General features: G+C 39.8%; 1 protein-coding gene and 1 long non-coding RNA gene across 2 annotated transcripts in view; both read left to right on the forward strand.

The window, feature by feature from the left end:
- Nucleotides 1-25,724, forward strand: part of LOC308072352 — a 272,072-nt gene that overhangs the window by 11,818 nt on the left and 234,530 nt on the right. The window lies entirely within an intron of this gene.
- FARSB (phenylalanyl-tRNA synthetase subunit beta) overlaps nucleotides 144-25,724 on the forward strand; it is a 42,175-nt gene continuing 16,594 nt past the window's right edge. The window contains exons 1-15 of the mRNA XM_080409026.1: nucleotides 144-263; nucleotides 1,352-1,407; nucleotides 3,452-3,606; nucleotides 4,145-4,217; nucleotides 5,470-5,585; nucleotides 6,025-6,175; nucleotides 7,396-7,504; nucleotides 9,801-9,871; nucleotides 11,186-11,247; nucleotides 11,335-11,386; nucleotides 12,953-13,014; nucleotides 13,438-13,645; nucleotides 14,069-14,149; nucleotides 17,116-17,208; nucleotides 19,225-19,342. Coding sequence (XP_080265152.1) covers nucleotides 206-263; nucleotides 1,352-1,407; nucleotides 3,452-3,606; nucleotides 4,145-4,217; nucleotides 5,470-5,585; nucleotides 6,025-6,175; nucleotides 7,396-7,504; nucleotides 9,801-9,871; nucleotides 11,186-11,247; nucleotides 11,335-11,386; nucleotides 12,953-13,014; nucleotides 13,438-13,645; nucleotides 14,069-14,149; nucleotides 17,116-17,208; nucleotides 19,225-19,342 — 1,465 coding nt within the window. The 5' untranslated portion in view covers nucleotides 144-205. The remainder of the gene's footprint in view (nucleotides 264-1,351; nucleotides 1,408-3,451; nucleotides 3,607-4,144; nucleotides 4,218-5,469; nucleotides 5,586-6,024; nucleotides 6,176-7,395; nucleotides 7,505-9,800; nucleotides 9,872-11,185; nucleotides 11,248-11,334; nucleotides 11,387-12,952; nucleotides 13,015-13,437; nucleotides 13,646-14,068; nucleotides 14,150-17,115; nucleotides 17,209-19,224; nucleotides 19,343-25,724) is intronic.

The raw sequence follows: 25,724 nt of genomic DNA on the forward strand, positions 1-25,724 counted from the left end.
CCCGTCCCCGGGCGCAGGAGCCGGGCGGGCCCGCAGCACGGGCGGGCGGCCAGGCCGCCCCCGCAGGGCCGCGCCGGGGGGCGAGGGGCGCGGCGGGCGCAGGAGCCGGGCCAAGGGCGGGCGGCGCTCAGGCAGCGCGGGGGCAGGCGCGGCGAGGGCCCGGCGGGCGGCGGCGCAGGCGCGGTGCGGCAGAGCCGGTGCCGCCATGCCGACTGTCAGCGTGAAACGGGACCTGCTCTTCCAGGCGCTGGGCAGGACCTACAGTGAGTGGCGCGGGCGGGCCGGGGGCTGCGCGGGGCCGCTGCTCGCCTCACGCCGCCCCCCGTGAGGCGGGCCGGGCGGCGGCTGGAGCGTCTCGGGAGCCTCCCGGGAGCCTCCAGTTGTGCTGCGATGGGCCGCGGCCTCCCACCCCGGCCCCGGGCAGGCCCAGACCCCGCCGGCAGCTCCCCGCCGCTCCTTGCTCAGCCCGGTGTCAGCGGAGCTGAGCGAGGCGGCGGGGGCAGCCCGGCCTTCAGGCCGACGGCGGGGTCCGTACCGGCGGCGCGCCCCGGCCGCCTCCCCTCACCGCCCCGCGGCACGCCAGGCGAGGCCCTGGATTTCCCCCGGGCCCTTCAGGCCTTTTGCCCAGATACGTGCTGTATCAGCCCTAATCCTTCAGGACATCGGAACCCTGCATTCCCAGAGCGCAGTGTCTGGTTGCAGTTTCCCTGTCTGTTTCAGGAACTGGTAAAAGCAAACAGGAAAGGGAAGAGGTGGGAGCAGGCAAAGCAAACAGTTAATAGTGTGGTTTTATTCGGGCCTTCTTCCCTGGCTCTGTAGAAATTTCACTTAAAAACTGTTTGGCTGGAAGAGCGCTTGGGGACACGCAGCAGTTTATCTAGTCCCTGCTGGAACTGGTGGGCTCTTCAGACAGATGGGTGCAAATTACCATTTTCACGTCAGGGTTGTGTGACTGACATGTCATAACACAACTGATGCAACCTTTGTATGACAAGCTGACTGATTAAAAAATTAGCTGTTGGCAGAAGCTGTGTAACTACTCCCTCCTGTTCTTTTTATCTGTTCAGGCGAGAGCTACTCTGACAAACTTGCCCGAGTTAGTGAAGCCGGCAGCAGAGCCGGGCTGAGAAGGTCCTTGCTGTAGCTGTAAGAATAACTTGTCAATAAATGCAATAGGTACTAAAGAAACTACTGCTCAGATGCAAATACAAGCAACTTTCCTTGAATTACTATTACCCTGTTTCAAAATATCATTTGTTACCTTGTTTGAAAACATTTAAAACAAACAGGAAAAGATTACTTTTACAGTCTGAGGTCTGCTTATTAAGCAAAAATTCACCTTTCTTCACAGCTGATGAAGAATTTAATGAGCTTTGCTTTGAGTTTGGTTTGGAGCTTGATGAAATTGTAAGTAATGGGGTTTTATTTGTTACTTTTTCAGTAGATGTAGTGTATTGACAGCATTTATATTTGTAAGAGTTCATGCGGCATTATTTCCAGCATATACATAGAGTTGTAGAATGGATTGGGTTGGCAGGGACCTTCAAGATCATCCATTCCCAGCCCCCCTGCCATGGGCAGGGACACCTTCCACCAGACCAGGTTGCTCCCAGCCCCGTCCAGCCTGGCCTTGGGCACTGCCAGGGATGGGGCACCCACAGCTGCTCTGGGCAGCCTGTGCCAGCGCCCCTCCGCCCTCACAGGAAAGAATTTCTCCCTAATATCTGACCTAAATCTGCCCTCTTCCAGCCTCCAGCCATTCCCCCTGTCCCGTCACTCCATGCCCTTGTCAAAAGTCCCTCCCCAGCTTTCCTGCGGGCCCCTTTAGGCACTGGGAGGCTGCCATAAGGTCTCCCCGGAGCCTTCTCTTCTCCAGGCTGAACAGCCCCGACTCTCTCAGCCTGTCTTCCTAGGAGAGGTGCTCCAGCCTCTGACCATCTTCGTGGCCTCCTCTGGACTCGCTCCAACAGGCCCATGTCCTTGTTACGCTGGGGGCCCCAGAGCTGAAGGCAGCACTGCAGGGGGGTCTCACGAGAGCGGAGCAGAGGGGGAGAATCCCCTCCCTTGACCTGCTGGCCACGCTTCTTGTGATGCAGCCCAAGATACGGTTGGCTTTGTGGGCTGCAAGTGCACATCGCTGGGTCATGCTGACCTTCCTGTCAACCAACACCCCCAAGTCTTTCTCCTCAGGGCTGCTCTCAATCCATTCTCTGCCCAGCCTGTGTCTGTGCTTGGGATTGTCCCAACCCACGTGCAGGACCTTGCACTTGGACTATTTGAACTTCATGAGGTTTACACAGGCCCAGCTCTCAAGCCTGTCACGGTCCTTCTGGATGGCAACCCTTCCCTCCAGTGTGTTGATACAGTATTGGCCTGATAGGATTCCCTGATACAGTGTTGAGTAATGCCCTCTAGCAGGTACCAAGAAAAAGTTTAGGCAAGGTTTGGAGGATACAATGTTGTATCCTCAAAAAGCAGTGTAGAGGAGACTTGAAGGCCCCTTTGACCTGTACAGTTACTCAGCAGCACTGCAGCAGGCTTTTCATCCTGAAACATCCTTACACATCTGCATACCACAGGGTAGAATATGCAACACATATCTTTAGGTTCTTGTTTAAAAACTATTGTTGCAATAGATTGTATTAGCACAGGTGTTTTGAATCTGAAAAAAAACAGATACACAAAAATTACCATCATGGAAGCAAGAGAACCCAAGACAGCATATTGCTATACTTCATGGATGTCGGCAGCCTGCACAAGCTCCAGTCTAGCCCCATTTTATTTAGCAACATAAATACAGCCACAGACATGTATTGAACGTATTTTACAAGATCTGTTTGGCTTTGTTTTGTGTGTATTCTTCAGTGCAGTATCCACAAAAATGTATTTGTCCTGGACATTGTTGTCTAAATTGTAACTAGTTTATACTTAAAGTTTTGATTCAGGTTCTGTAGTCATGAAATTTGCTAGCCCTGTTACCTGTTTTCATGTAAATCTTGTTCAAGTAGACCTGTTTTGGATTTGCTTTTTAATTTTAATTAATTGATATTCTAATGATATTTATTAAAAGACATCTGGACATCCTATGTTATGCTTTATTTCAGAATAGACTTGATATGACAAGCCATGTGCTGATAGATTGCTTAACATAATGTCTCAGTTCTCTACTGGGATCTGCTAGCCTGGAGACTCTTGCTTCTATAATCTCTTTTTTTAAAACTCAAATTCTGATGGTGAATTTTCTTTTGGTATACTGCATTACAGTCTCTGAATCTGAGAAAAATTTAGATTTTACATAATTTCTCGTGTTTGCTGTGTCCTTTTGCTCTATAAATCCAACTTACACTGTTAAACTTCTAATTAATACAATTTTCCCTATATTACCTCACCATCATACTCCTGTCAATGTTAAGAAATTTCAGGTTAAAAACACATTTTTGCTTAATTTCAGACATCTGAGAAAGACATTATAAGTAAAGAAAAAGGTGAAGAAAAGGCAAAGGGTGCATCTGATACCATTCTCTATAAAATTGATGTTCCTGCCAACCGTTATGATCTCCTTTGCCTTGAAGGATTGGTCCGAGGACTGCAGGTCTTTAAAGAAAGGTAATGCAGAGTTGTGAGATTTTTGTGTGGTTTGTTATTTGTTTACATATGAGTCCATTTCTGGTCAATAAACAAACTTGCCACCTGCTTGGATTTTGAGTACAATCTCATGTGTAGATCAGAGTTGTCAGATGTTCCTCTGGAGAGGATTTGTTGTATATTTTCAAAAGACTACACTAGAATGTTACTGGGTTTTGGATCTGTTCTAAACATTTTTCAGCTGCTGTTCCATTTGAGATTTAACCTCTGTAAAGAACTTCTGCAGAGGAGCTTCCTTGTGATGCTCTGTACTTAATACCAAAACAAATAATTGTTTTCATTTTTCTGCAATGACTTTATCTTCTTGAGTAGTTCCTTTCTAGTTCAGTAATCTGTTTACTATTCCATAGAAAACAAGTTTTAAACAGTTAGCTAATTTTCATGCCAAGAAATGTTACTAAAGAAAGTTTTCTGCATATAATTGTTGCTACATTTCTGAAGTTTCCTGCATTTGGGGAACTTTCTTTCAGTTACAGGCTGACTTCTGGTTTTATTCTAGGATAAATCTCCCTAGGTATGAAAAGATAATACCACCTCAGGGTGAAGGTCAGAGGCTGATTATCACCGAAGAGGTAAAAATGTTTACTGTACCTTTGTGATTTTATTGAGAGTTTCTGAATCAGCAAGATAGGTATCACTACTAATTTTATAAGAGCACTGAGACTGGAAATCTTAATTGCAGAACAAGGGATAAAGAAATTTAAGTATCTTTTAACTCACGATTGATTTCTAGGGACAGGGAGGGGGAGGAACAATAGAAAAATCATTTTCGGTGAACCTAGTAGCAGATAGCGGAATCACAGAATGGTCAGGGTTGGAAGAGACCTCTGGAGATCATCTAGCCCAACCCTTTGCTAAAGTAGGTTCACTTAGATCAGGTTGCATAGAATTGCATCCAGGCGGGTTTTGAGTATCTCCAGAGAAGGAGACCACGACTTTTCTGGGCAGCCCATTCCAGTGCTCTGTCACCCTCAGAGTAAAGAAAGTTTTTTTATATTCAGATGGAACTTCCTGTGTTGCAGTTTGTGCCCGTTGCCTTTTGTCCTGTCGCTGGGCACCACTGCAAAGAGCCTGGCCCCAGCCTCTTGACACCCACCCTTAAGATATTTCTATGCATTGGTAAGATCCCTTCTCAGTCTTCTCCAGGTTAAACAGGCCCAGATCTCTCAGCCTTTTCTGGTAAGAGAGATGCTCCAGTCCCCTCATCATCTTCGTAGCCCTCCGCTGGACCCTCTGCAGTCTGTCTCTCTTGACCTGGGCAGCCCAGCACTGGACACAGCTCTCCAGATGTGCCTCACCAGGGCAGAGCAGAGGGGGGATCACCTCCCTCCGCCTGCTGGCCATGGCCCTCCCAGTGCACCCCAGGGTCCCACTGGCCACCTTGGCCACACGGGCACGCTGCTGGCCCATGGGCACCTTGCTGCCCACCAGCACCCCCAGGTCCTTCCCCGCAGAGCTGCCCCCCAGCAGGTCAGCCCCAGCCCATGCTGGTGCGTGGGGCTGCTCCTCCCCAGGGGCAGGACCCTACACTTGCCTTTGCTGAACTTCATCAAACCTAAGTTCCAGATGCTCACGTTGCATTGACCTTCTGGGCCATTACACTGTGAATTGGAAACGTCCCTGTCTGTCATCAGACCTGGAGTGGGTTTGTTTGGTTTGTCTTTTTTTTTCCCCTTGATATTCCGATGTCTTTCTGTGAATTTCCCTTTTGATTACTACTTTACGAAAGAGGACTTTATAAAGACAAGTGCACATTTAATCAGTTCTAGTTTTGTATATTCTGTGTACTTGAAATTTATAATGTGTTGCTGTTGTAAATTGTAGACTGTCCATGTCCGTCCTCATGCTGTAGCTGCAGTCCTTCGTAATATAACTTTTACCAAGGAACGTTACGATAGTTTCATCGACCTCCAAGAAAAACTACACCAAAATATTTGCAGGTTAGTACTTAATTTAAAATAATGTCTATGTGTATGCTTTTATCACGTTAAAACTGCACATCCCTCTGGCAGAAAGGCATTATATTTATAATTATGCTAAGGAAAGTCTTCTATAGCAGCTCTCTTGATCCTTCTCACTTCCTTGCCAGTTTTTGCCTGCTCTCAGTATTTTTCAACATAAACAGCTGTTACAGCTCCTACAACAGTTGAGAAAGAAGCACTTTGCAACGGTCCCATTAGATTTGCCTTTGACTGTTTTGTTGTTAACATTTGTTAAAATCTTATTCGTGAAAAGAATTTCTAGGTTTCTCAAAGTTGCCCTTCTACTTTTTCTGTAAGTTCTATGAATGTATAGAAGTATAGAGCATCATGAGATTCTGTCGCGAAGGAACTCCAAATATTACTAGTGAAATCATTATTTTGCCTTCTTTCTTTCTAGGAGAAGAGCATTAGTAGCAATAGGTACCCATGACTTGGACACCATCTCTGGTCCATTTACTTTTACAGCTAAAGCACCTTCTGAAATTAAATTCAAGCCCTTGAATCAATCCCAGGAGTACACAGCTTCACAAATTATGGATCTGTATAGAGTAAGTGAGATTTTTCACACTTGTTGCACTAAATGCAGGAAGATACATTTTCAAGGCTTAATATCTCTTTTATCCTTGTTATTAAGAGTTGTACTTGCAAATAAATAAAAGTTATCTTCTGTAGCTTCAGGCAGTGAACATTCCACATTTTGCTTATTCATGAGAAATGCATGGTAATACTTTATCCTAATTGTCCATCAAAGATACATTGTGATGTTTTGTGGCTAAGCACAACTCTTAGAATAGTGAGTTTGATATTAACCGTCTGATTTATCAACACAAAGACTGCTTTTCATGATGTTCTTAATAATACTGTAAAAAGATGGTGTATTTATATATCTACACTGGTAAGATAGCATACAAAGCTGAGAAAAGCTTGGGGTAAGTAATATCATATTTTTTAATGTTACTTTAATTAAGCCATTTTACTTGGGGAGGATGTCAAATTACTTGCTCAACCACAGATTAGGCAAGCATAGCTGTGTGAAAGGCTCAGGTTAAGTCTGGCACTGCTCTTGGCCAAGCATCCTGATGAAACCAGGTAAATGCTAGGAAAAGATTCTGTCAGGTCTAAGTTTATGATGTTTATGTGGGCCACTTTAAATGCCAGCATTAGAAAATGATACTGTTATCATTGTCATTACAATATGCAGCTGTGCTGGAACACACATACTGGCCATAGAGAGAAATAAATTCTCAAAGATCTCTTACTAAAGATGAGTAAGAGAGCTAGGAAACAAGGGGTATCAGAGAGACTATAAGTAAATTATCTTTTTGGTGCAGCGTATACCTCTGTCATTGGAACAGATGTAAATTTTCAACTAAATTTAAGCAATTTATAGTTAGAAGTATTGTAGCACTAATTTTTATCACTGTAAGGAAAGTTCCTATAAACTAAGGATGTGTGCCCATGGGTTTGGCAATGAAAGGTCTGCTGCAGTGAACAAGGGCATCATTTGGACAGCATCGCCTATGCATCTTTGAGAGAATCCTTAAACAAATAATTTTTAACACTTGTGAAGAAACAAACAATCCAGTTAGCTCATTTCAAAGTTTTCCTGCTTCTGAGAGCAAACAGCTTTTGCTAGTGAAGTACTTAGCTCTCAACCAAATCCTTCCCCCTTTCAAAATTCTTGTTAATCTCTCAGCAAAGGATTGTAGCACTATGGAAGTTCACAAGTGAGCTAATGTGAAACATACGTTGTGCTTTGTTTCTCCAGACTGACAGCCACCTTCGGCACTATTTACACCTAATTGAAAACAAGCCACTTTATCCTGTTATTTATGACAGCAACGGTGTTGTTCTGTCCATGCCACCAATCATCAATGGTAAGATTACTTATGACTAATTTATACTGTCGCTGCTATTTTGTGTGTGAGCCAGAGTGTCTTAACAGAAGCACTGATGTAATAAGGATTATTCTGTTTACTTAAAATTGTTTCATTTACAATTTTGTATAGTCTTCTTTCAGTTTAAATGCAGCCAATGTTTTTGCTCCCTCCCTAGGCTGACAGTGTTCCTCTTTCCTCATCCTCATCAAGAGGATGTAAAAGTCCCACTGCAAGCCTCTGTGTTTAGCTTCTCATACCATTCAAGAACTCAAGAAAGGTTCCTCGTGAAAGGAACTGTTGTGAGGAAAGCATTTTGTTTGCATACATAAACATTGTTCATCAGACATTTTGCTAAAACAAGCATGTAAGAAATTATTTTGTAAACTGATATCTGTAACAGTCTGCGTGGTACACCATTTTATGTGGTCACAGTAGGGGACTTTTCACCTAGGTCTTAAGCCCAGCGTACAAGTGATTTTGGAAGATGTTAATGGCTTAAAAAGAATAAACTGATCTGGACTGTTTTGCATTGTTTCTGAACATGGTTTTCCTCTGAACACAAAAGAAACTGTGGGTGATTTTTGAGAACCATGTTTACTGAAGCTAGTTAATGACATAGCAAGAATTACTCCTTTAACAAAGACATTTCAGTATACCTACATATTTATGTAAAGAATTGGTAACTTTCCCTACACTGACTGATAAAATTTGCAGTGATAATTTCTTTGGATGTATTTTTCCTAATTGACCTTATCCGTGTCTTAAACAGCTAACCCAATTCTTCTTAAAAGGCAGCTCAAGCTCTGTGGCAGGGACTGGTAAGAATGACTGTTCAATTGAAGGTAGTGTCAACCACTGTTGACAACTTCAGAATGTTTCATGAATAAGCATTGCATATTGCTTACATTTTATCAATTAAAAGGTTGAGTTAAATTTAATATCTGTCTCTATTGTAAAGAACAGTATTTAAGAGAGGCTTCCAGGTTAAAGGTACTTTTTAAACAGATAATGAAATGTAAACATCTGTATTGGTTTTTTTGGATTATTGACAAGCACTAAAGTGAAAGGTTGTATTTGCTTTGAAGTGCATCCAGAAATGCTGAATGGATGGAATGCCATCTGCAAGGAGGTACAGCACAGCATCAAAGAGAAGGGAATACAAAATCCCTCAGTCTTAAGATCTTCAATGCACTTAACTTTAAGTCTAGCTGTAACCTGGTTTCTCAGGTAGGAAACACAGAAGCTGAATTACTTGATCAGGGTCAAACAAAGGAAGCAAGAATGCCATGTGTATCCAAGTGTGTGCTTCCTTTTGCCTCCTGTGGCGTGCGTCTCCATTAGCAAACAGCGTAATGAGAGACAAGAAGGACAAAGAGGTTGGATTTGGCACAATCCCATACAATTGTAAGATGCCTGTGTCCATGCTGCATGGTTACCTGCAACAACATTCATTCAAGGTGTGCACTGCACATCTATACCTAACAGGCAACGAGGCAGATTTCTGTACAGCTGCTCTAGATCGCTCATGGGTTACTAACAGAACCCCATTCTTGTAGGGAACCAAGTACTGGGGGACACTTTGCGTTCAATTTGAAAGAGACACACTTTAGGTGATGCCCCTAAGTGTATGTTCCACCTGGAATCTTCCAGGTGAGAAACAGTTCTGAGTGCATCAGTGATGTTCTTCAGTGCACACCTCATGACTCCCAGTACAGACACAAAGCAGATTCATGCCCAAAAGGAACCTGTAGTAGGACATGAATCACTAATGTAGACAAATCCACAGTGTATCAGCAGTGTCAAGAGATCTTGGTTATTCACAGAAGAAGCTATGGATATTTGTCATTGTAAATCATCTTTTCAAAACCATTGAACTCATTCCTGTCCACGGCTGCTCGCTTACACACATCACACATCAAATGTGAACATGTTACTAAAGCCAGGAAAGATGAGGTGCCCTGCCAGTGCAGAACCACTTTGCAACCAGCAGACAGCCACCATTGTGCCAGCTCGCTTTCTTAGCCAGATACCAAGATGCCTGTAGATTTGTGTGTCTTACAATGTAAAGCATAACCTGGTCTGTCTTTTTCCTAATTTGAATTCATGAATTTAAAAGTAAAAAGAGGTGATATTCTGGTAAGAATTGTGAATGCTTGTGCAGTAGGCAGTGGCTTTTTAAGCTATGGAAGAAGATGACAGTGATCTTTCTGAATCACAAAAGGAGTTGGTATCAGTGTCATTGCAAGAAAAGTAATAACATTTCTTAACATGTTTTTGTCTTCACATGTTTTAGGAGATCATACAAAAATAAGCATAAACACCAGAAATGTATTTATTGAATGTACAGGCACAGATATTACAAAGGTAAAATAATCTTTCCTGCTTCTGTTATGCTGTAATGTCATTGTTTTCCCTTTGGGTGATAGGGCCACAATACAAAGACCTACAATAGCCAGGCTACTTTATGGATCCAACCTCCCATTTCAAAAGGGCAAGATAAGTTGTAGGACTATGTGGAATTCCCTCAACACAGTTTTTGCCTTGCTGTATAGACAGTGTTGTATTTTCATTGGATTTTGGTTTATACTGTGTCTTTACACTGACACTTTAAGTTTGTATAAGAAAGTGATTTAAGTAAATTATGGGCTTTTGTTGTTGTTGAGCACTTTTTCTAAATCTGAAAGGCTTCGAAAACAGTAAAACTCACTAAGACTGCTTATTTAGCCAAAATACTCTTTGTAATGAATCATTTTACCTCCTACTTAAAATTTGGGCTGAGGGAAGACAACACTTTTTCTTCTCGTTATCTTTTTCAAGCAGGGATGCTGTGCAAATAATTGCCATATCGAAGTTTTTCCACATGCAAATTCTGTAACTCAAAGCCAAAGCATGAAAGCCTAGCAGTTATAACTGCCTGTTCAGGAATATAAGTTGTGCATTCATTGATAGTTTCCCTAAAGAGTGTATGTTGACGCTTAAGAGCAAAAGTGCTTTTAACTTGCCCTACTACACAACGAGATGTTAACCACACAAACAAATCTGCACGTTGAGGGGTGGCTTTTAAGCAGACTAATAAATAACTGCTTTTTGGTACTGCTTGCCTTGGTAGTAAAAACAAAAATGGTGCTGATCTGTTTATGTGAAGGAAATTATACTGTACGGTATCAAAAAAACAATCCTTGGAAACTGAGAAGTCAATCTGAATTTCATGATTATGTTCTGTTATACTAAACTCTTAAAATATTAACTCTAAACCAAAAGATTTTGCAAATGGGGTTATTTCATAGTGTATTACTACAATGCACAGTCCTTCAGCCTCTACATTCTCACTTGAAGTTCAGTGAAATAGCTAGTTAGGCTGAAGGTTGGGAAGACCCAGTTCTGACTGGTAAAAACTCTGTGTGTCTTCACAACAGAGCTTAGCAAAGATGTAAAAATGTTTCAGAACCTTGAAAACCAAAGATTTTGAGGTTTTGCATAAATCTCTCTGTAGCAGAACAAAAACATTTTTAAAATTCAATCACTACTCTACTCTGCTAGGATTTTGGTTGTTAAGTTATTGAATAGAATTAAGAGACTGTAAGTTAAGTTTTTTCCCCCCATTTCTTGTTAATATATTGTCTACTTCAGCACAAGTAGATGACAGATTTCAATGTGATTATTATCTTTATTTTGTAGGCAAAAATTGTTCTTGATATTATAGTCACGATGTTTAGTGAATATTGTGAGAAGCCGTTCAGGTGAGTATAAATCTCTAGTCAGAAACATATTACATTTGGGCTGTGTGTTAAAAATGGTTTTACTTCTCTTTTTCTGTCTCTTCTCAGTGTTGAAGCAGCAGAAGTGGTTTATCCTAATGGAAAGACCATCATCTACCCGGTAAGCGTAGTGATACGATATCTTAGTATCCTTGGGGAAAGGATTTTATTTACACAAAGTCTGGTAAGAGTGACATTGTCTTGCTTTTCTGCAGAGGCTGTCAGTATACACTGGTTCTGACATAGCGGAAAAGCGTAGCTTGGCACTATCTATATATTAGTGAGTCAGGGCCTTCTCTAGCCCCATGAAAGATAGATCCAGCTTCCCCTTATCTAGGAAACTCATTCTGAAGGTCCGCTAATTTATGATAAGTCTAAAAATATGGTCTCACTGACATAGCCCGATACTCCAAAAAGAAGGGTAGGGTTTAAAGTTACGAGTGGTAACCATTGTTGTGATTTAGAGTTCATGTGATACGAACTTTTTCAGGAACAAGTAAAGATTGCAATCAAAGGTCATAATCTGTGTCTAAAGTCTTTAAAACCTACATGTTCCAAATCAGGAAGAATGACTGCAGGAAGAGGTCCTTAAGCCAGCAGACAACTGTAATCAGCCTCAGCATAACGTACTTATCAGATCTAGAAGCTTTAATGCCTTCAGTTAAAATAACCTTGTAACACTGGATTTTTCAGTCTTTCACTTCATAGACTCCAACTATATAAAGGTCCATAAGGCAGGAATTTGACTTCAAGTGCAGGTTTGCCTGCATTTGGAGTCCCAGGCAGACCTCTGCAGTAGTGGGGTCTTAATTTTGCTCTCTTAAGAAGTGTAAAGAAAGCAATTCCTCCTGTTTCCTGAAAGTAACTGAAAACAAACAGAGGTCTGGTTGGGTTCATAAAACCACATCTATCAAGCAAGTACAAACTGTTTAGAAGGAAAGAAACTAATTTTTACTGAAAGTTTTTCTAGTGGTGTTTTAGCTTTTTCTCTTAGCAATGTCAGCTTTAATCAACAGAGGAAAGACCTAGAATCTTGAAGAGATATCCAACAAAACAGAAATCTCTGCAGTAACCAAAGTAGCTTTCCTAGACAAAATAGAGCAAAAAATCCCCAAAGTTTTAGGTGCTAATCTTTTTAAGGATTTGTATATCTGGAAGTTTAGAAACACCTTAGTAAATACATACAAAGTAACTTTCTTAAATATGTTGCAAACTTTCTAAGTAAAATGCCAGTAGATACTTCTGTGCCAATATAGAAATAGAAAGTTTTCTTTCCTTTTCCTCCTAAAAGTCATTTGATCTGTACTAGACCATGAGATCTTATGCATGACCATTCATTGCTTTAGGGCTTTGACTTAGAATAAACTGGTGACTAGAAACTTTCAGCAACTCTGTTGCTTGCATATATCAGAAATTATCGGAAGTTTCAGTAATGGGGATTTCATGCTGCATTCAACCTTCTAGCTTAACTGAGAACAGCTTTTACATCCAGTACTGTAACACATTTTCGAGAATCCCGTTACCTTAAAATACTTAGTTTAGCCTAATATTCCACACTGGCCCTCTCTGTATGTCATTTTAGTATTGTAATTAGAAGGAGTTGGGCTACTAAGACGTCAAAATTGAATCCTCTTAGGTAGAAATGGCAGATGTTGTGTATACTGAAAAGCTTTGTCTTTCTTTTTAGGAACTGGCTTACCGAAAAGAGAAGGTGAAATCTGATCACATTAACAAGAAAATAGGGATCAGGTGTGTTACTGCAAATGCAAACATAGTTTTCATTAGTCGTGAAAATGGTACTAGAAAATACTGATTATTGCATTGTATTAAAAATGTTTACACTGTGTGCTTTTTTTGTTGTTTTAATTTAACAAAAATTCAGGGGCTCTCCTGGATAATAAGATCAACTCTGTAAGACTCCTTCCCCTCTTTTCAAGGAAAGTGAATGATTCTTTATGGCCTCACACAACTGTTACGAAGTAAAGAAAAATGACTGTCTCAAGAGTCAGAACCTGAGCTGGTTCTGATCGAATGCTAAGTCTATGTACAGTCCGTAACACACTTGGAGATGCTTCAGGATATAAGGCAATGCAGCAGAAACATTGATTACTTTAAAAAGCCAGACGATACAGTGCAAGATCCATAAATTTCTACTCTCTTGTTTTGTTTCAGTGAAACTCCATCAAGCCTTGCAAAGCTGCTGACTAGGATGTGTTTGAAGTCACACGTCATAGGGAATGGGAACAATATAGAGATTGAAATCCCTCCTACCAGAGCGGACATTATGCATGCATGTGATATCGTAGAAGATGCAGCAATAGCTTATGGTTATAACAACATTCAGATGACTATTCCGAAAACGTACACCATAGCTAATCAAGTAAGATTGCCCCTTCAAATAAATGCTCTGTTGTCTGTAAATGACTAGTGCATGCCAGAAGAGCTTTGGGGAAAACAGGACCTAGGAATTAAATATTTTGACATGCTTTGCCTTGAGAAGTATTTACCATGGATGGGATACAAAACAGATGCCCCACTGATTTGATAAGTCCAAGACCAGTGGTTGCTGGTACTTGAAAAAAGACAGGGTTTAAGTAGGGAGCCCATATTAAATCTCTAATTGGGAGATTCATTTCCTCAGGCAAGCCTAAAGGCATCTGGCTGATGCTTTCACAAATTTTAAGCACACAAGCATAGTACATCCCTAGTAAATTCACCATAATGTAACAAGCAGAATCACCTCAGGAAAGAATACAAGAATGTTTATAGATGGAAGTTGAAAACTTTTTTTGTTTCATTTTAGCTCCCCCTCAATAAGCTCACAGAACTTCTGAGACTGGACTTGGCAGCTGCTGGATTCACTGAAGCACTCACTTTTGCCCTGGTATATTATATTGATTTCATATTTGTCTTAGTTACATGTTGGAACAGCGATGCAGCCAAAGCTGCAGAGGATGGTCTGAGGATATGTTATTGTATAAATGTACCGGTATTATCTGTTACTGTTTTGGCAGGTCATTGTTTGCTAGTGCTTTGGAATTATAGGATAATATTTTCTGAGTTTGTAGGTCAGAGAAATTGAATGAGTCACTGTTAACGTGGCATGTAGTTCCGAGTATAAAGGCTAACATAGCTGCAGAATTACTGTTTTTAATTTAACTTGATAGGATGACTATTGTAAGACAACAAGTCTCTCTCAAGACTTTGATGACCAGATGTGAAATTCATCATAGTTTGATAATCTGGAGAACAAACATAAAAATGTGGAACTTTCTGGTGGCTATTACTACAGTTAGAGATTACCCCGTTTCTGTTTGTCTCCTTAGTTTTGTCACTTGCCCATGATTCCTTGCATTAGATACTAAGCTGATACGTAGTTATTCAGTCAGCAAAGAGTTTAAGAATGCCTGTAAAAAAGTTATAATCCACGCTAAGGGGACACAAATTCCTCTGTAAATTTCACCACAGGTGGTTGTTTTTTTTTTTACATGGAAGAGCAAATAAAAATACAGTGATTGTTGTTACCACTGGTTGCAGGTATTATTTGTATTATTTGTTACAGCCATGCCATAGTCTTTTACCAAGAATTAGGGCTCTGCAGCAACATGTGCCTCTCCAGTACTAACAGCTGGCATAATTTCTAATACTGAAATTTTATTAATCCTGCAGCAGGATTGTTTCATTGAAATAAAATGTTCAGTAGGAAGCACCATCTTTGTCACAGCCACTTGTTCATGCCCCTTCGCCATAGTTGTGAACTGGGTCAGAGAACCTGATCTACTATGAAAAAGCACCCCATGCCCTCCAAATGATTATGGTAACTGTCCATACATGGACACTGGCATAGTTAGCTATTGAAAGGACATAATGCATTTTAGAAAGTCCTTTCTGTTGCAAGATCTGCTTAAAGCCTTTGCTTTAAGGTGCAATTTGTGGACTTTTTAGCTTATGGGGAACTTCCATCATATATGCTACTAAAACCGAAATTTCTCAACCTTTTCCTGAACTTAAAACTTACTAGATGACCAGGACTATACATCCCTGAAAGTACATAACCTTTTAAGAGATATTTATCTGATCGCAGATTATTTATTGGTAATTTACTCAAAGATTTTAAGGTACAGAGATGCAGGCTCCTAAAACACTTCTATGCATTTGAAAAGTTCAGGTATTGCAACCAAAGTTGGTAATCCAAATGGATTGAATACAATTTTAAACACCTTCAGATTTCATAGAGCTTCAAAAGCAAAATTTGGAGTAATTCAAAGTCTCAAAAATATATTCCAGTTTTAATATTTTGTTATTAACTCATTTAAGTAATCGGGATAATAACTAGTATTACTTCCTGCGGTGCTAGTATTTGACAAAGATATTTGGACTCCCTGTGGTAGTACGACGTATGGGAAATAATAAGTATACCATGGTCAAGCTTTTATAGATTTTGCTTATTCATTAATAAGTATAATTCAGCTCTTTCAGCACTGAATAGATAATATGCTTAAAAACGTTGAATATATTATGTCACTACAACTGAGGACCTTTACAAACTGCAACAGCAGAATTTTGTAAGATCAGATCAGAATATCATGTTATCACATTACATATTTGTATTTCTGCTGTGACATGGTGAAATCCATAGTCTATCGTGTCACTGGCACTTTATTAAAACACCATTGTGAGGCTTGTGACTATGGCAAATATCATTTATGCTACAACATTCTGTAGCCCAGTGTTACATGACAAACATTGCTTATGTTTTTGTGTATACAATCTGTTTCTTGGTTTGAGCCCCAAATTATACTTGTACACAATAACATCGCTTTCTGTGAGGAGCTCCAATTTAGCCAAAATGCATTTAGTTAAATTGCAGTAACATACTGTTTAGATACACATCTGAAAACTGTTTAACACAGTTTTCTCCTCCTAAGGTCAGCAGTCATTTAAGATTTTTTGTTTTTTTTAATTCAATAATCCACTTTTTCAGATGGTATCATCTGCTCATTTTCCTCACGTTTGGTCTATCAACACACTTTTTGGAGTTCTGCCAGTGCAAAGGGAACACTTCTGGGAGACTGAAGTATTCTAGCAAATCCTCAATTACATGCCTAGCCTGCTATTGGTTTCTTTAATACATTAATAAAGCTATAAATTCTGAAATCTGTAGGGTGGATCTTATCAGTAGCATCTGTCACTGTATGTGCACAGACATCAGCTGAGCCTGATAAAGTGCACATGTATTGCTTTACTAACCAGCTTAAAAATACACCTTGAGAATAAGGGCTTTAAAAATACTCCAACTTAAAAAATGAAAACAGCAATGAACTATGAGTATCCTATGCAGCTATGAAAGTTGAAGGCTTGGCCATATGACCTGTTTTTCACAGGCAGTACTTTACTGTCTGTTAAGTAGCCCCCAAAGGATTGTTTTCTTTGTGAGGAAGCTCAGGTACCAATCCCTTTACAAGTGCTATTTTCAGAATAAAATACTTCACCCGTTGCAAGTCAGGGGGCAGAATCTGAACCCCTGATTTTCTGTTTTTAAAACAGATTACAGCAATCCATGACAGAAGCCTAAATAAACACTTGCCTTTTTCTTTCTTTTTTTTTTTTTAAACTAGCTTTATTTTGGTTAGTAATTAACATTAGTAGATAAACCAGTTTGCCTACTTAGTTTTAAGACTGAGGCTTGATATTTATTATGAGTGGCTGTTGCACGTGAGAGCATATATTGTGGGGCCACAGAGCAAAAGCTACAATTGCATTGTTCGTTCTTGATACCAAATTTCATCACTGGCTTACCGCCTATTTTAACTACATGACCTTGGTGTTTTTTTCATCTCTTCCTCTTAGTGTTCTCAAGAAGATGTTGCAGATAAACTTGGCATGGATATCTCTGCAACAAAAGCAGTGCGCATAGCAAACCCCAAAACTGCAGAATTTCAGGTGAGATGATTCTGGTCAAATTTTGAGAGCAACATTGTCACAGATTCTGTATTTATAGAGGAGAGAAAGGAACCAACAGCTACTTTTCCTGCATTAAAGAGGGTGTGGATATTTATATGCTAAACTTGGTAGCGGTCATCTTCCGTTACTCCTTCACTGGGAAATACCTTATGTGGTGTGAAATACTGTTAGCTTTTCAATGAAGTAAAATACCATGCTCTGTATGACAGCATGTGGCAAAATTGAGCTGTCTTATTACAGAAAGTCCCAGATGATTGATCAACTCCTGCATCTAGAAAAGTCATTCAATATAAATGGAACTACTAGATCTGGCAGTCTCTAAATTTCATAAGCTCTGGAAAGGGAATCTTTTTTTAAAAATTATTAACCATTATTACTCTTAAAAAACCAAACAAACCTGTATTGCTCTTTAAGTATTTTAATACCCACTTCTAGATCATTTGATCTTTGCTAGAGCAGAAGGTGAGAGCTCAGGTACAGTATTCTGAACAATTCTGAAAATACCTAAAAGTGTACCCATAGTTGTTGCATTTCTTCTAGAGAGTGTTTTTTGAAAAAGATGCTTTCTTTAGTTTACAGGGAAGGTAAATTTGGAAGCTTTTTTTCTTTCTAACCTAAGAAATACAAAGGTAAACACTCACTAGAAAGGTTTGGGAAAGTTTCAGCAGTCTGTGGGTATAAATGTTTTGTGATTTGTTTTTTCCCCTCAAGATCATCTTCAGTAAGTCTGATTTCTCTGAGTGGCCAAACCACCCTTCTAGATCTTACCTGTAATACTAAAAACAGGTTTCTGCTGCTCTGAAATTCAAGAACAGAAATTTTGGGTACCTTAATGTATTTTCTGTTCTATTTGGTACCACAAAAAAGCAGTCACACAGACACTGTCATGACCTGTTTAGACTATTGTCACCTGTTCATATATGCCATTTGGCATGGTGATTACAACCGAGCAATATAGAATATACCACAAAAAGTACTGAGTGTGAACAAAGAGAAAAAGTGACAGCCCATCTAGCCAGGTACAATTTCACATTCCTATTCTTCAAAATCTGTAGGCCACCCCAGAACTTGGAAGGATTACTCTTTGTGATGCACTGTAAACTTTCAGCTTTACATGTTAACTGTGATGGGATTCTCAGGATGGCTTTTCCCCCATCCTCTATCCTCTGCCAGCAAGGCAAGGGCAGAATGATGCCAGGGATCCTCTTAATAGCTGAGCGTGCAACTGAAACTCTTCATTGGTTAGGAAAAGTATAAATAGATAGAAATGCTGCATGACCAATGATAAGAAAGTAACTGTGGCTGAGCACATGGTAACTTTTTACCTGCAGTCAAGCAGCAGTCACTCCCATCCCTTTTCCATTAGATTTACTGCATCAGACTCTTCCCGTTTGAAAAAAAAAATAGTTCACTTCTAAGGAAGTATCTGAGTGGAGAACACAGGAATATGTGTTAATGCATCTGTAAAAACAGTAATATGTTTACCTCTTGCTTGGTTCTTTGCATGTGTTTTCTATGTATTTTAGGTTGTCCACAACTGTGATCTGAATATATCAGTTTCTGTTACTTAGGTTCTGCCTGTGTCATTGATTGATTCCTGGAGGTATCAAGAGAATAGTTCAGATAGCACCTAATATTTCCAACATAACACTTAGTATTTGCCTTTTGCGTAACTGAGATCGAATTTATGGGAATTCTTTTGCACTTCTTTCCATATTATTTGTTTTTCTACCCTGCACTGCAGCTGAAGCATCTGTGCAAAGCTGAAGCTCACCTTTATGCTCCTTTAGAAAATGCAGTGTAAAGAACACGCACACAGCGTACATCTTCAGGTTTAATAATTTCAAAGCAAAGATGCCTCAACATAAGAGAGAAGCGAAGTATTAGCACCTGACTACTTCTAAAGTCTTGTTACAAATGAGAAAAACATTTTAAAAAGTAACATTAGCTGTTTTGGAAGGTTTTTCACTTGCAGCATCCATGTTTATCCTGCAGGTGGCACGTACAACCCTCCTTCCTGGGCTACTGAAAACTATTGCCGCTAACCGAAAGATGCCCTTGCCTCTCAAACTCTTTGAGATTTCTGACATAGTAGTAAAAGATCCTAATACAGGTAAGAGGAAGTTCCTCAGAATCTTTGATAATGGAAATATGGTTACATACCAAATGGTAGGAGTAAGTAAATCTGTATTTCTTTAAAAGTGTAAGAGTTGTTACGTACTGCGTTGGGGATTTTCGTTTTTGTGCACAGTGCGAGTTAAGAGATTGGCATAACAGGCTAGATTTTAGAGTGGCAGGAGGTACAGTTCCATTTTGCTCTCTCAAAAGTGGAAGTAGGTACGTTGCAAATATTTTTAGGCATCTAAATAGGCCTCTAAAATCTGTCAAGTACACCGCAAGACTGCAAGGATAAATGCAAGACAGTTCAGCACCAAAGAAGAACCTGCTCTAAGTTGCTTATGTTGATGCACCCATTTTTACTTGTTCTTAATCATGAGAGAAGCTACCTGCTGGAAATGTTTTCAAGTGGTTCAAACCTTGGAAAGCAGTCAATATTGAAGGCATGCTGCTGTTACAGTACTAGAGCCTGCTTAAATTGCTGCAGTCTCAAAGACAGGCAGTGCTGTGCCAGCTGAAGAGCAGTGTGTCTCATGTCTGGGCACAGCAGGTTGTGTTTGCAGACAGATTCTGTTCTGGAGAGCTATAGTTCAGAGGAAAATTTTGGGGCTAGTGTGTCTCAACTGCAATCCCTTTGCCATCTTTCCAGCATCTCTAAACAGGATTGCTTGTTCTCCAAAATAATCTTTTGGAAAACTGACAACCAATGTGAAGAATTAAGATTGGTAGCCCAGATAAAGGGTAAAGAATGGAGCAAGTCTGTGTGTAAAAATGTATAAAAAAATAAAAAGCTCAACAGTATACAATTTACCATCTCATCTATAAATCTTTCCACTTCATCCAACTATGCTAAGAAAGCGTGGCTGCCTTTGAATTGTTCTCTAACCTTAATCATTTTACATGAAACAGCCAAAGCGGCTAGCTCACTTTTCAAAAGCTTCAATGAAATCCTCCCTGTGTGGTGGGGCCTCTTTGCACTGATTTCACTGTACAGGATCAAAATTTCAAATTACCCTTTTTATCTGGAAAAATGTATCAACGTAAAATGAAGTGTAAAAATGGATTTTTAAATGTTAAATGTTTGTCTAAAATTTACTGATACATTTCTTTCTATGCAGTATATTAGGGGAAAAGGAGTGCACAAGCTACAACTTTTGGGAGGAAGTGCATGTATACTGAGTTACAACTCTCAAGTTTTGCCTCAGTGAAAAAGGCTGACATGACTTTAAATTCAGCAGCAGAAATGGTTCTGTTGTTTCATTATCTGGTTTCACATTTTAGCAGTTGTGTTTAAGGTATATGGGATCTGCAAAACAAAGGTTTATATAAGGCATAAACAAAATGGCAAGTAAATTGCTTTGGTGATGAATTTAATTTGTAAATTACTTTTTTTCTTTTAAAGGAAAAAGAGCCTTGCCAAGCAAAATAAGCAGTTTTAGCAAACCACGTAGAATCTTTTTTTATTAAATACAGACAGTTTGGTGGTGCAGCTTATTCCTTGTAGGGCAGCAGTTAGCTAGAATGCAAAAACCCGTTGGTATATATAGCAGAACAGCATCAGCATTCTTCAGAACCAAGGGTGGGGCTGTTGATCTTGGTCTAAGGAGTGCGTTTATTCTGGCTTTATAAAATTCGCAAGTTAAATTGTTACTTTTATTTTGTGTGTGTTAATTGTAGCTCTTGAAAGCTTTCATTTATGTGGATGACTGCTTAATAGTTTTATGAAGACTGATTTTGTAGTGTACTTCATTTTGATGGGAATCATTGCAACAGATGAAAGATAAAGACTTCTGAGGCAGCAGCTTTGTACCCTGTGTTCTTGGGCAGTACTGCCATGGGTCGACCACTTGCAGACTGTGAACAGTATCTGAAATTGGTTTTAATGTTGTGTTTAGAATAACTACTTTCTTTCCCAAATTTACTTCCAAAATTAAACTTGCCTAATAAACAGTTTGAAAGGGGAGGGGAGAAAGAAATAACTTGTAACTCTGCAATCACTGAAAAATGTGGGGTTGTCCTCTCACATATGGAATGAGATTTCCTGCAGAAGGCTTATGTCATCAGACTGACTAATTTAATTTTATTATTTCATGATTTTGGCATGCAGAATTTCCAATTAATAATTTAAAAAGTATGGGTCAAAAGAGTACTGACATTAACTGTATTTGAAATGGCATCTTGTACTCATTCATGTGTGAATGAAGCTAGCTCTTTTAAACACACTGGTTTTTAATAAAATACCTTCTTACACAGAATTCATGCTTACCAAGGTGAACTGAACATACTTCTCTTCAGACATATCTGGCAGAAAGGTTTGACGTCCTAAATTAGCAAAATGTGTGCCAGATTTAATATAACTAAAAGGAGCCAAATCTGAGCAGAAATGTTTCTTCTCAAGGCAGGAGGAAGCGTGCTGATTTTGGGTATGTTATGCAGCATTTGTGTGGTTAACTTGTAATGCCAGATAGTCAGTTCTGGTAGGATAGTTACACTAGTTCAGCATATAAGTCATCACTTTACACCACCAGTCGTAACAGAACACCCTTTCTCTCCCTTACCACGACAAAAGAAATTAATCCATTAGAAAATCACCTCTGACCAGTTATCTAGGAGAATCTGGCAAGCTTATGGTAGCACACACTTAGCACAATTTACATCATTTGTGAGTACAGCTGCTGCCATATTTTGAAGCATTTTTCCAAACTGTCTGGAAGTGTCAGTTATATGCAGGAAATAGTTTGGGATTTTTGTGAGGCTGAGAAACAGGTTTTAATGAGCAGGTGCCCCCTTTCAGATCACCAAGTCATTTTTCTGAAGCATCTCTAATTGGGAAGGGGGCAGCATACAACACAGCTTTATCTTCCTCTGCACTTTTTTGGCTCACATATTCCTAACCAGCTGCCCATCCTTTGGATTGTTTTTCAGCAGCATCCCCAGGAAGCCCTTTGAAGTCTTAGAAATATATATATATATATAAAATTTAGGTTGACATACTTGGCAAGCTTATTTAAAAAATAGGAATGTTTCATGGCATGACACAATAGATCTCTTAAGTGAGTTATAAAGAACTGAAGCATTTCTAACAGCCGCCAGCTTTTGCCTTAAGTTCCTAATACTTTCTTTTCTATTTCCTATTGCCTGAAGTGAATAAAATTCTTGTCTTGTAATACAACTCTGTAAAGGAGTAAGTTTATAACACAGAATTTTTAAGAATTTTCCTTTACCAAGGATTTCTACAGTTGAAAACATGAGGTATAAAAATTGTGGTGTGTATTTCTTTCTGATGCTTTAGGTAAGAATACTGATCTGAAGACACCAGTGACTATCTGAATAATAATGAAATTAAAATTCAGATAGTTGTCACAAATTCTGCTAACATAATGACTCTCAGAAAAAAAGGAAGTCATTCTAATGAATGCCTAGCCTAAATAAGTTGCTATCTTAGAGAAGGGGAAAACATTTTCTTCTTTTCTGTTGCTCAATACAACATGAAAATAAATTATCCACCATTCATGACTGTATTATTGATTAGTTTCTTAGTAGATCTGGGAAACAGAGATACATATAATGGGACAGAACAGCCACCATGCTCAGACCAAAAATCAGATCTTGTATTTAGTGATAGTTTCTCTGTAGCCTTTACTTTTCTGTGTTGCCATTTTAACTTCAGGATTGGATTCTCCAGCATTATTTAACACTGCGAATTATTATGACAGGAAAAAGATCCTGAGTGACAAAATGCACATTTACTGCCACAGTAAGTTCAGCTTTTGGTGACTGGGAGAACTTGCAGCTGTATTGCCACGTTGCTGCCCTAGAAGTTTTGAATGACTTTTGGCTTAAAAAGGCTGTGCTTTCATCTTTTGTGTAGGCTCTTGCTCCTGTATTTTGCAGTCCTTTTTAATCTGTGTATTTCTAGTAACTTGGTAAATGTTTTCCTGTTTAGTTTTTGACAGATTTTTTTTTTTACTAAATGGTTAGTTGGAGCAAATAAACAATATGTAAATTTAATTTTTAAATAGTCTCTGATTTCTTACATGGTAGAACAATTCAGGGAACATGCAATGAGTGCTGAAGTTTCTGCCTGTATTTAAGCTCGTTGTACATCAAGCACAAAGATCAGCTGTGGCAGGTCAGAGCAAAGGCTCATTTAGCCCCATAACCTGTCTGTAATACTCGCTGGAAGTGCTTGTCAAGGGAAAAGCATGAGAGCAGGTATGCAGGGTGCACGCTTCCAGAGTATAGCCATGAGCAGCTCAGGGACTTCCCACCTCAATCACAGTTCTTTGTAGTAAGAAGTGACAGATTTACCTGCTATTAACTTCTTCTGCCTCCTCAGAGCTGTGTAAACTTCTAGCATCCACCAAATCCTGTGGGGAAGAAGCTTCACTACTTATCTCTATGCTGCCTGAAGAACCCCACTCCTTTTCTTCATTTGAGCTTGGCTCCTGTTGATTTTTATGTCCCTTATTTCTTCGATTGAATGCAGCAGCAAACAACTGATGCCTATAGAAAAGAACGGCCTCTTGAGGTCTGAGGCGCTCAGTTCTGATCCTGTGTGCTATGTGGAAGTACAATTCAGACCATAAGTGCAGCTGTAACTCCCATGAAGTCACTAACCCTGTAGGGATCTTTAACCACACTCCTGCCATGAGCAGTATGCAGTGCAGTGCCTTTTTTCCCTGGGAACACTAAGTCCAGCTGAGGTGCTTCGTGACCCAGGGGTCCTGACACGCTCAGTGTCATAAATAAAGAACATAATTCACCCTGGCATATACCGGATTGCGAGTGCCTTTCTTTTGGGTAATTCCTGGAAAGAAATACGAAAGCCCGACACATGCAACTACGGCACATGGTGCTGCCCTACCTTAATTTGCACACCAGGCAGACTTCTCTTTTTACTCATTCATTCTTCATTCCTGCACTACTGAAGAAGTTCTTATTCCCTCAAAGTTCTTATTCCCTCTTTCCCCGCAAACATTACAAGTATTTATACATCTGAAGGACTTTTGTTTGTCTGTGGGCTTTTTTTAAAAGTGAATGCAATTGCTGTCAGTAAATACATTTCCTTCCTATATCTAATCACTGTTAAGCAGAGGAGAAAGATGAGTGTCCATCCAGACATGAGCAACTAGGAGACTGCAGAAGCCAGAGAACTCTAGAAGGGAAGTAATCTGTGCGTGAAAATCCGGCTGTAACTTGTTGCACTACATGTCGATATTACAAAGCAGTGCAGTACAGGAGGAGATCAGCAGGTGATTCACGGTCTGTGCTACAGGCACGTAAGCTGTCCTTTGGACTAGCTCTAGTCTGAAGATGTGCGGAATGCCCTTCAGTGGTTGAAGCTATTCAGGTGCCCTTCTGGAACACCTGTCCTGACTGCACTGCAACTGAAAGGAGTCTGGGTTACACGCTTTAAAGGGTTGCTTTACAGTGTGAACAAAAGCACAGTAAGTGGGGATGATCAGGAGATTTCCTTTAGAAGCGCAGGTCTAGTCCAAACTGAAATGTAATGTATATACTTAAGATGCTTTCAAAGCATATGAATGTCCTGAAGAAGAGGACAGTCACTTAAAGAGTCCTTCCCTGGTTTCAGCAAACTTTGTATACACCAGCGTTAATGAGCACATGCTTGCACTTTAATCTTGAGAAGGTAAAGACCTGAAGGCAATCAATGAGTTCACTATAGTAATCAGTATTTTGAATTTCATTGCTGCTAATCGGCAGCTGTGACAATAGACCTGTAACTCTATTCCTAAATTGTTCCTCTCAAAAAGTGAAAACATTGAAACCCACAATGAGTAGAACTTTGAAGTAGGCCAGAGTAGTCCTAGAGTGCGTATTGCAACGGAGTAGCCTAAAAGTACAAGTATTAACAACATACGACTACATAGTGATTTTGAAAGTTTAAAAAAGAAAAACATATTTTAATGAACTCAATAATGTAAGAAAATTTACAGGAGGGGGAAGGCAGGTTTTTGACTTAAGGAACTGTCCAAAGTGGGAGACAGTTGTGTCACAGACTTCAGTTTGTGCAATGTAACATGTTTATCATGGTCACTTGGTTGCAGGGACGTCCAAGATGATCATGAAAAGCATCAGCTGTGATTTGGAATTTGCATCTTTTCAGAGATCACCATGCTAACGTTATTACTCATTTCAAGTTGTCGGCTAGTTGTTTTGTACTGGTAGTTATTCTGCAGCTGAGTTCTATAAATGTATACCTTTCCTACCAGCATCACAAGTTTATTGATGCTTACTGAGTATTTGTATTTTGGCTAGTCTGTTTTTAATTTCTTTAACACTTAACTATATGCTTAGTACCTGTCACTGTGTAGAAGATACATGTACGTAACAACCCTGTTTCCTGCCTAAGG

Source organism: Falco punctatus (genome assembly GCF_963210335.1).
Source record: "Falco punctatus genome assembly, chromosome: 13".
Classification (NCBI taxonomy): Eukaryota; Metazoa; Chordata; class Aves; order Falconiformes; family Falconidae; genus Falco; species Falco punctatus.